Raw genomic sequence first — 11,898 nt, 5'->3', positions numbered from 1 at the left:
ATTGAGATATATTGAAAATTTCAAATTGAAGTTCAAAAATACTTTGTTTGGTCTTGTATTTGGTGCAATTATGAAAATTATTCAATCTTTAGCATATTTGTTCAAGTTAGATTTTGTATTTTCTTTTGTAAAGTATCTATTACATCATTCAATAATTTTTATATCATATTTTTTTCTAATAATAATTTTATTGTGGGAGAGAAAATAGGTTGATTAAAGGGTTGATGCGTACAACGGGTGACATGACAAAAGTGATCACGACTGATCAATCCAACACTAGTGGAGTAACTAAATATGAGGTAAAGGTTAATATTGAATAATCTATTCCTCAAAATGTGACAAAACTATTCATTGGATTAGTATTCCATGAGTAGTAATTTGTATGTGATGTTGAATTTATCGACAAATACAAATTTGTGGATAATAATTTGTATGTAATACTGAATTTATCTATGATTTGTATCCATATGTGATCATTATTACATAAATTAAAAATTTAGTATAATTATTAATTAATTTATTAATAATAATTTATTTATAAGATATTGAAGTCTTATTTATATATATTCTTTTGTGAAATAAACAATATTCTAAATATAATTTAAAAGGTAATATATGGTAAATAATTTATGTAACAAATAACTATAGGTGATTGTGTAAAGCAACATTGCGACAAGGTGTAGGTATGGAGTTTGAATCCTAGATGGGAAAGTTTCACGTTTATTCGAAAAAGCTCTAACTAGTTAGGAATTGGTTTTGGCTTATCTTTTTGTGTAGTTCAACCTTCAATGCACAATTTTAAAAATGATGATTAATGAGGACATACCAAACCTCCTAGTAGATTGAAGTTTAGTTGAACCTATTACACCAAACTAATTCAACACTTTTTCTCACTTACGACAAAGGATTAATTATTATTTATATATTAAGTGCATATTTAATTGTTAATTTTGGATGAATATTAGTTTTATTAAAAATCTCTTATAAAATTGATTAAAAAATAGTTTAACTCGAATGAGCAAGATTTTGAATCCAAATTCTTCATCATCAACGTTTCAAGTAAGCAAAAAGTTTGGGTGTGGATAAGACCATATGCAAGGATATTCAAGGATTTTATTTCACTTAGTACCATGTTTTTATTACCAGTTTAAGAACTGATGAGATTTTTTCAAGTCACTTATTTAACTTTAACTATCGAGTATTTCATGCATTCTTTCTGTAAAATATAAAAATATAGAATAAAATATAGAACAATTGCCATCATAGAATTTTATGTTTGTGGGGGTTTATAAAATCTTAATATACTGGATGTTGGTGAAAGAAATTTAAGTTTAATTAAAAAATAGGAAAAGTAAAACTATCCTTTAATTAAAATAAATAATTCAGGAAAATGATGTATATTCATTAAAATTGGGATTTAAGCTCATACAATATGTAACATAATACAAATAATACAAGTGATTGCAGGTGAAAAGAAAAATATGTATAATTATTTCTTCATAAATAAATGTTAACAATTAATGGTGCAAACTTTCCAAAATTGGGAATAAATAAAAAAATTAAAACCTTTATTTACTAACTAATTTTTAATTTGTATAAACGTATTGTAATTGCATTATCTATTTTATTATTCTCTTTTTCTACAATTATTTTATTATTCTTTGAAGTAGTAGTAATGGTAACATATCTATATTTTTTCACATCTAATATGTATGAAATATTAAAATAAATATATAAACATAATACAAATATTTACAACTCTTTTATATAATGTTTCATAGCATATATTTTCATAAGACTTTAAATATTTACATAAAATTACAATAAATATTCAAAAAAAAAACATTTTCATCATCCAACTTCTCACTGAGGAGCTCTACCACCTGTAACATCATCATATGCTCCGTATAAATACACAATCATCATAGATTAAAGAAAACAATCAAAAAACAAAGTAAAGGGTAAGCTAGACATTTTTAAAAACTTTTAATATCACTATAACTTTAAACATCCATATAAAGTCATTAATGCTTAAGCAGTTCAAAACATCATCGAGTGTCTATTAAAGAAATTCACAATTCATCTTTTTCATGTTAGACTTCTACTGAATCACAACACATAGACACTTTACTCTACTTCTGAAAGACTCGTGCATTGACTTACAGAGATCTACACCTGTCATACTATATCACTGTGAAATTCATACAGCTATGCGCATAAATAATCTCAATATCATCTATCTCCTAGTATGAGAGGGTTAATTCATATAACAGATCTAAGTTAATTAACTTTCAAACAACTTACCTATTCATATGAACCTCCTTCAACTCTCACCACCTGAATAACTTCATCTATGTGATTCTATTATCTCAATAGAGTCAGGATATCTCATTCTAGACGAATCCCTAGTCAATGCACATCCTAAACAATCTTAACACGGTATTTTCTTTCGTGAAAATACTATGTCTTGATTAAAATCATATTCTGAATCTCACAATATCCAACATCAAACAATCAAATCATACCAAAGTTTAGAATTTCCAAAACACACAACAATTCATTTACTAATCATATAAATATCTAATTAAAGAAATTTTCAATTAAATACATAAAATAAACTTTGCATAATTTATAAGTAAAATTATACAAAAATAAATAAACCAAGCTTTTAAAACAAATATAAAAATTTTAGTTTTTTTTTACAAAGAGTCCAACTTGAACGAGAATTTCTTCGCTTGAGCAAGAATGGTCCTGCTCAAGCGAAAATCCTCTCGCTTGAGTGAGAAGGGAATCGAGAGCACCTCATTTTTCCATTTTATTCTCGATTGAGCGAGATATGTAGAAAATTCATGCATAAACCTGTTATACAGGTTAGATTCTAAACCAACAATTCATTTAACTTGATTCAACAAACTAATAAAATATATTCAACAACATCTACTATATCTACCATTTCACATTTCAATTTCAATCAATTTATAATCAACTCAAAACAAGAAATCCTGCAAACCAAATTTTTGAACTGCCTCCACATTCAGATGTTCTAGCTGAAGGTTCAATTGAAAATTTAAACTAACCTCTCTTACCTGAACTTGAGGAGATGCTCACTAAGAGCTTCAAACCTACCAAAAGCTCAATGGTAGTTTAACCTGCACCACAGAGTCTTGATAAAAAAATCTAACTCTATCAAAATCTTAGAGAGAAGGTAGAGGAAAGAAAAAATTAGTTTTTAGAGAGATAATGATTTTTTTTCTAAATGAAACCTAAATAACTGAATTTCTATTTATATACTCTTTTAATTTTAATAATAAAATATTCAGGTATCATTTTAATTATACTAATTCTACTCTAAAACTATTTTTTCTCAATCTTTATAGTAATAATAAAAAAAAAGGGAAAAAGAGTATCTGAAAAACAAGTGCAAGACCTTTCAATATGAAAAAAAGGAACGATAAAAGATATTTTTGTAAATGGGAAATTTATCTGTTATTTATTATTTGAAAGCAGTTTAAATTTTATTCAATACAATACTTTTATAAATAAAATAATAAATTATTTTATTTATTTAAAATATTAAAGAAATGATATTTTATGTTTATTTATTTTCTCTAATTTTTACTTTGTTCTCTTTTAAAAAAAACAATGATTATGTATGGAACTTAACTCAAATATATTATCAGCAAAATCATAAAAAAATTTACACTATAAATACTAATTATTTAAAAAATATATTTATAACATTTAATGAAATTTTAAATATTTTATAAATTTAAATATTTTCAGTTGAATTCTTATTAAAAGAAATTATTGTTCAAAATACTTTTTATTTTTATTTAAATATATTACTGTTTAAATTTTATAGTTATGATCATTACTTCTATATTTTCAAATCCACTTTACCTTTACTTCTCTACAAATAAGTTAATTGTCAAGTTAAAAAATATTAGAAAAAAATATGAATTGAGGATAGATTGGAGACGCAGGAAGACAGAAAAATAACTATTATATTTTTTATTAATAAAAAAAAACAAATAATAAGGTATTTAAATAAAAATATATATATATATATTTAAAAAGTTTAATATATTTATAAAAGATTAATTAAAATATCTAAATCTATAAAATAATTTATATTAATTTAAATTAAGTTCTGAGACTAATTTCTATGTTTTATAAAAAAACTTATACAATATCCAAATAATTTTAAATAAGTAAAATTGTTAAATTAATTATTATTAAAATAAGAACTTAGATAGCACACATAATAATTATATTCTGATACATGAGTGACATGGGAATTGCTGCGTGCAGGTACGATTACCGTTTAAGTGGACCCCACTCTGTATTCATCTCTGTATTTCGTATTTCTGGTCCACACGTGTAACTTTATTCTCTAACTCAAATCCACGTTGACATTTTAACCTTTCTTTTCTAACTCTTATTATTATTATTATTATTATTATTATTATTATTATTACCTATTAAAATTGTCACTGTCATGTCATGATCCCAAATGAATTGATTTGTTAGTGAAAGTTCTGAGTATAAAATAAAAAGATTGATAAAGATATACACTTATATTATAATTTACTAGAAATTTTTGAAGATGAGTGAATATATCAAATTATTCGAATAATTTAAAGGGAAATATTTTATCTTTATTTTTAATGAATCTACCATTGATGAGTTATTTGTTATAATTTTTAGTTCAAAAAAAGATAAAGATTGAAATGAAAAATGGTTGTTTTTACTCTATTAATCTAATTTGATTCTCCTTGAGATCTAAATTTGTGATATTTTTAAATAATTATACAACAGCTGAATATTTTTAGTTTTAATAATTTATAGATAATTTTATGATAAAAAAATTGAAGGTTCTTAATGCTTGTTGTTCATCATCATGCAACTAACCAATACTAGTTCATACGTATGATGATACATAGATTACTAAAATTAGACATAAACGAACACAATTAAGAATAACATAATTGCATCTTTCTTATGCATACAAATGATCAATATAGAACGAATATCTTTGAACTAGAGACCCAGTAAACCAGTTGACCTTATTTATGACACCATTTAAAGTGTTAAACCCTAAACCAAAAGTGTCAAATAAGCATGCACCAACACATACAAAAATACCAAATTTGAAGAATTCAAAATCAGTTTACAATATGGGTCCTGTTTTATTTTCTTGTTCATCATGATCATCTCAAAACCAAACTCATGTTTAGTTGTCTTTTGCACATATCATGGAGCCGTGTTTTGACCATACAATCACATTCATTCATTCAATTTTTTACCCTTTTGGGAATACAAATATATACATATATATAGGTATAATATATTCATAAATAAATTTTTTGAATTGTTGCCTTCTACATTCTTGTAATGTTTTTATGGAGAAATACCTAAATTTTGTTATTAATATTTATAGAGAAATTTGCAAGTTGCATTTTGGTACTGTGCCAATTTACACCTTTGTCTTGTGTCCTCAATTGGTTAGGGTCTATGTCTTTATCTTTAACACTTGTTGGGTGGTGCTGAAAAATCACCCACTAGTGCAAGTGCTAACGTGGGGGATAATTTGTTAAAAAATCTTAATCAATATTCTAAAGTACCAATATCAATAATTGATAGATAATAACAATCAAAGTATATGAAAGTTTATTAATTGATTTAATTTATTTAATTCTTTGCAAAAAAAAAAAATAGTAAAGAAAATCACAAAGTGATGAGTTTAATTACAAAATGATTAATATATTAATGTAAAAGTATAGAGAGGAAAATCAAATTTGAAAAATAGAAAGAATTAAAAACATGTTTATTTGGATTCTTATCTTTTAGAATAATCAAGAATGTATCTGTTGAAAATAAATTGTCAATATCAGAAAGCACAAAAATGTATTCAAAGAAAATACCTTATTCAAGAGATATTGTTCCATATACAATACATGAGAATGGTTAATTAAAGTTTTTTACATAAGACCCATTAAATGTTAGATCTAAAGAAAATAATTTTTTGACTGTTTATGGTGATAGAGTTCAATTGGAACATGATCTCCTCTGTCTCTCTCTAGAATGATACCGACAAAAGACTGCAATAAGGTGTTAACTAGTTAGCTACAATTTGTACTTTCTATTTATTTCTCAGTCAAAGTAAGATTACGTGTGAACATAAACACCAAAATTCTCAGCCGTGACAGAGCGTATACATATTTATAATTCACTTTTTTTTTTTAGTATTTTCCTCAATACCAAAACTATTTCCCTTTCGTATATTTCAGAAATCCAAACACAATTTGTGCACCATGAAAATTAAATTACTAAAAAAATTATAAAGGTGGTAAAGGGGTGTGCGGGTTGAGGTGAATGTAGAAGCTAGAGCGTACGATACAGGGAAAAGGATATACTTATAGCTTAGCTTACACTATTTTAATGGTGGCTGGCTACCTTAACTCCACATGCTTAATTCTGCAGTTCTTTTGCACCCCTTTATTATAAAACCGTTTCATCCTCCATAGCATTCCAAAGGGTGTCCCAAGAAGGAATCAAACAACAAAATTTCCAGGTGGATCTTGGTAATTTGGTTTTGGTCCAAGAATAGTAAGAAAAAAAAACCCATAGTTTACAGTTTTCATGTCCTTGCTAACGGTGGCGTACCAAAGGGGTTCAGGTGAGTTTATCCAGTTCACCGCGGATCACGGTGGCGGTGATGATGGTGAACATGGTTATGGAGATGGTGGTGGTGGTAGTGGTAGTGGTGGTGGTGGTTCACCAGGACTCAATTTTAACCAAGGGATGCAACAACAAGGGGAGGTAGCAATGCAAGGTGGTTCTTTGGTTTCAGGGTACAACAGGGGTGATCCAGAGTTGAGGGAAATGGTTTCAGCTTTGACACACGTTGTTTCATCAGGGTCTGGACAGAGGAGCACCGAATGGATGCAGCAAAGTGGTTATTCTATGATGTCAGGTTTTGGACATGCACCTTCTCTTTCTCGTTTGTCTTCTTTCTCTTCTCCTTCTCCTACTTCTGGCCCCTCTGGTGTTGGTCAGAAAAGAGGGAGAGAAGAACAACAGACTAATACCTCTTCTTCACATAACTTGATGCAACAACAAAGTGCTCCAAGACTCTTCAGAACCGTTGGTGACTTCATGCTGCCTTCTCAAGGAGACTCATCTTCAGGTGCAATTACTTCACTACACCACTTGTTCAAATCACTCATAGAACATCTTTTGCATATCTACAATCATCACAATCACAATTCACTCATCATTTCATTTCACCCTCATCTCATGTTTTGCATCTAAAACAACAAATGGGGTGTATATCAATCATTATTTGCATTATCCTAAACTTTCTTAGCCAATTTATTTTATCTTTTCCAAACATCTCAACTTGTTGAATGAAACATGCAGCATCATTAATCTGTATTAAGTATTCAGAATCAAGTACTCCTCCTTCTTTTCATTGAATCTCCTTCCCTACCACCCAGTTCCGAGGAAAATCATTCTTGCATCTTATATTGCATGCATAAACACTTTACATTTTTCATTTTTTTTAATCCAGTAGATTTCCATTTTCCAAAACCATGTTATCAGAAGGAGAAATTTAATATGCTGAACATGATCGTTATTCATTAGTCACATAGTCACATACTCAAATACCAAAACTGGACATAAAATACTGCTACAACAACTAGTACAAACACCATGGTTCCTAATTAAGCCATTCATTACACAATGGCATGTTTCTCCACACTAGTGAAGATTTTATGTGCCTTCTATCTCATCTTTTTACTTTAACCAGTGACTGAAGAAGCTCCCACCTCCACAACTACTACTGTAACAGCAGTCACAACGGCTGTTACTGAAACTACACCAGGAGGTGGAGAAAGGAGGAGAAAGTACAGGGGAGTGAGACAAAGGCCTTGGGGAAAATGGGCAGCTGAAATCCGTGATCCACACAAAGCAGCAAGAGTTTGGCTTGGCACATTTGACACTGAAGAAGCAGCAGCAAGAGCCTATGATGAAGCTGCATTGAGGTTCAGAGGCAACAGGGCAAAGCTAAACTTCCCTGAAAATGTTAGAGCAGTTCCACCTCTTCAACCTTTCCAAGCCGCCACAAGACTAACTGTTTCTGACTCTTCCACCTCTCAATTCCGGCCACTCACCGTGGCGGCACCACCCTTCGTTCAGCAGCCACAGATGCAGGGCTCCTCTGACTTGATCAGAGACTACTTGCAATACTCTCAGCTTCTACAGACTGATTTTCAACATCAGCATCAGCATCAGCATCAACAACAACCTTCTAATTTCCTTCAGCAGTTGTACTATAATGCACAATTGGCTTCACTTCAATCACCTTCATTCTCTTCTTCGGTGTCACCAACTCCATTACCATTATTCTCAACATCTGCTCAATTTTCCTCTGCTTCATTTCCCATGTTTTCAAGTCAACAAATGAGCTATTTCCAGCCACTGGAGAGCCTCCCTCCAGCCGGTGGAAGGCCGGATATTCCGCCGTCAACATGGTCCGATGCCGGTGGCCAGCCACCATCTTCTGGTTGATCCAATGTTCCAGCTTCCTTCAAATTGTCCTTTTTCTTGTCTTACTTTTTTTATTTCTTTCATACTTAGGATTAAAAAAAGAGACTTGTTTTTACTTATTTTTAAGGATAAAACTTAAATACAGTTTTTTTAAGTATTTTTGTTACTATTATTATTAAATCAAAATTAGAGTTTCACTTCAGTACAAGCCATTTGTACTGACATTTAACCCAAAATTATGAGATGAAACTCCAGTTTTGAAAAAAGATAGTATAAAAAATATTGAACTAACTTTGTTTGAGTTTTGTTCCTTTCCTAAATGATGGTAAATTCCTTGAAGATGTAGTTTTGGAGTTAACTATTGTTTTGTTCCTATTCTTGTAAAGAAGATTATTTGAAAACAGAAAAGGTGGGAGGGAGTGATTGAAGGTGAATGATAAAGGGTGGCAGGTAAAGGCAAAGTAGCATTTAGATTTTAGGGTTAGTTTTCCAATTCTGAATGGATATGATGTTAACATTCTCTTATATGTCCATGGAAAGAAGTAGAACCCCATACCTTTTACATACTGTGTCTGCTATCTGCTATACAACCACACATTTTATCAAAATGTTACTATACTTTACTTCTTTTTTAATAATATTTTCTGGAGATTTTGTCATCATTATCATTCTTTTTCTTTTCCATTATTTTCGATCTGTTCATTTATTCCAATCTTAATCACCAAGAGTAATATAATGATATCATCTTACACTAAACCTCTTTCTCACAAAGACACCAAGATGGGAAAATTTTAAATTTGAATTAAAGAGCAAAAAGGAAGAAAATCTTAAAATTTTGTTCTGAAAAAAGTTTATTCTTTTAAATTTCTAATCAAATAAAAATAACTTGTTATTTCTGTTTTTTTTTTATATTTTCTTATCTAAAGTAGAACATAAAATAACTTTTCTTTTTCACCTCACTGCTTTACATCCTTTCAATAACTTTTATAGTTTCTTTTTGTAATAATACTAATCACTTAATTTTGATGATAAATACTTTATAGAAATAATTCAAATGACGTGCTGTATTCAATTTTGTTTCTGATACAATTTTAATAAATTACCAAATATGTGTTAAAATGTCTTGTTTGTATAAAACTATGTACTTTTTTTTTCATAACCTATGTACTCTTTATGTATTCTAGATGCAGACTTATATTGAATGGAATATATTAAGATGCACTTGTCCCCCTCATTCAATTTTTTATTAAGGCACGAAAATTCTTCATTCTTTCATAAGCCACGAATATTGTGCTATTGGTCTAATGTCTATCTAGTGCAGCTTGAATTTTACAAAAATAAAATACTATTTTCCAAAAGTATTTTCTTATAATATATTTTAAGTATAAAACGAGTTTATTTGGTAAAAAAAAAATCAGTAGTTAGTGGTTAATGAGTTTAGATTAATAATTTTAGAATTTGAAGTCCCAAAAATAACTATAATTTATACTCTATTTATATATTTGTTGTTATCTCTAATTGAAATTTACCACAACTATAATGGTAGTTAGCATGCATGTTGTGTGGTATGAAAATGTGGTGTTCCCTTTTTTGTGCTTAATTTTCTAAGTTACTGGCAATGAAGTGGATGAGTCAAATCTTGTGGATCCTTATGCAAGTTTGGAAATCAATTTGTTTAAACATGGTTTTGAAATGGCCATTGGTCTTTGAACTTTATAGTGATATATGTTTCAATGTTTATTTTTTTAATTGGTCAAATTTAAACCTGCTTTTCAGTTTAGAGACTTGTTTGACAAATTTTATGTGTAACAAGAGTGAACACATAGACTTTAAGTGATAAAGTTGTTGTTTTGGCTTTAAGGTTGATTAGAAACTACACCATGCATTTGAAACCAACTTTAAAAATTAAGTACTTGAATTGAATTAGTTAGGTGGCTTATGAATCATGCAAACTTGGTTAACTATATATACTTTAGTTTTCAAAGATTATTTTTTAAGATTGTTGAATAACATTTTTTCTATAACTCATTTGAGCTATTTTCTGAAAATTTAAATACATTATTTTAATCTACAATGGAAACACTACAAGAAAAATTGTAATTAGCTGTCAAAAAAAGTGAGGTCAAGTAAGTAAGGGATATTATTAGTGTCCCCAAATCCTACATAATTAAGACACAAAATTAAATATTAATTATAGTGTGGACAAAGAGGTTTTAAACGGACACTAAAATCATAAAAAAAGTAGTTGTTTCTCTCATAATCCCCACTAATTCATTACCAACCTTTGAATTAATGTCAACTTAATGGGACACTGAACTCACTCTAAGTATCATTTAGTGTCTTCCTTTTACTTTTTGTGTAAGTTTTTTTGGAGAGGCTAATATTATTATTTCTTGTAGTGAAATAATTTTTACCTTTTTAACATAAGATATATTTTTGGCAAAAAAAATGGAAATTATCTCTCGATATGTTAAGATTTGTTTTAAAAAAACTTCTAAAAAAACATTTTGTATACATGAAGTTAACGTGATTCTTTAAAGCTCCGACAAAATGATTTTGATATCTCAATGAAAGGAGTTAATTTACTGTCCAAATTAAGAAATAAACAGTTCAGAAATTTACTGAGTAAAAAGTCATTTTCTTTTTGTCAACGTGCTGCATTAAATTTGGCAATATATTTGAACACCAATTTTGATTTTATGCTAGTGAGGTGGTCCACCACCAGAATATTTGGTGCAACAAGATTTATCACAATTTTCAGTGTGATAAATGATACTATTAAAGGCACTTTTTCGAATTGGGTTTTCAGAATTACTTCAAAAGTGAAAAGAGGCAAGGTAAATGTTTTATTTTTAAATCAATAGTATTTATAAAATTAAACAGGGTGTTAATATATTAAATTTAGTCTCCTTTTCCTTCTTCTCTAAATCTTTATATTATGAATAGTTTAAAATTTAGAATAGGATAAGAGCGAAAAATAAAATAAAAGACCTAATTGTTTACAACGATTCCAAATAACACATGGTTTTATTGGTCTTTAAAATTGTAATGAGAATTATATAGTTGCTGCTATTAGACTACTACACTAATTTTCTCCTGAATTTGGTTGAATGCAATACTTTTTTTTTTCTAAGAGAAATGATTCAATTTTGGACCACTCAATTATCGATATATTATAAACAAACAATAACATATACTAGATAACTGCTAGATAAAACACACCATCTTATCCCCCATAATACATCAATATTATGCATGATCATATTATTTTTATAAAAAGATAAAAAATGTAATATTTTTCCACATCTAATAACCATAATTTGTATGAAATATCAAAATAAATAT

At 28.5% G+C, this 11,898-nt stretch overlaps 1 protein-coding gene across 1 annotated transcript; it reads left to right on the top strand.

The window, feature by feature from the left end:
• The first annotated feature begins 6,314 nt into the window (after window positions 1–6,314).
• LOC137837376 (uncharacterized) lies at window positions 6,315–8,705 on the top strand. Its single transcript, XM_068646353.2, has 2 exons — window positions 6,315–7,189; window positions 7,814–8,705. Exons 1-2 carry the CDS (start codon window positions 6,643–6,645, stop codon window positions 8,572–8,574), a joined length of 1,308 nt encoding a protein of 435 aa, XP_068502454.1. The 5' UTR covers window positions 6,315–6,642; the 3' UTR covers window positions 8,575–8,705.
• Window positions 8,706–11,898: the final 3,193 nt, after the last annotated feature.

Source organism: Phaseolus vulgaris, chromosome 4 (assembly GCF_051622355.1).
Source record: "Phaseolus vulgaris cultivar YP4 chromosome 4, ASM5162235v1, whole genome shotgun sequence".
NCBI lineage: Eukaryota > Viridiplantae > Streptophyta > Magnoliopsida > Fabales > Fabaceae > Phaseolus > Phaseolus vulgaris.
The sequence above is the reverse complement of the archived record's forward strand: the minus strand, read 5'-3'. Positions and strand labels throughout refer to the sequence as shown.

What these genes read in the sequence shown, in the direction of transcription:
- LOC137837376 (XM_068646353.2), top strand. Translation starts at nt 6,643, where the DNA reads ATGTCCTTGCTAACGGTGGCGTACCAAAGGGGTTCAGGTGAGTTTATC. An exon ending in TCAAGGAGACTCATCTTCAG is followed by an intron (nt 7,190 to 7,813) that starts GTGCAATTACTT and finishes TACTTTAACCAG; the next exon opens with TGACTGAAGAAGCTCCCACC.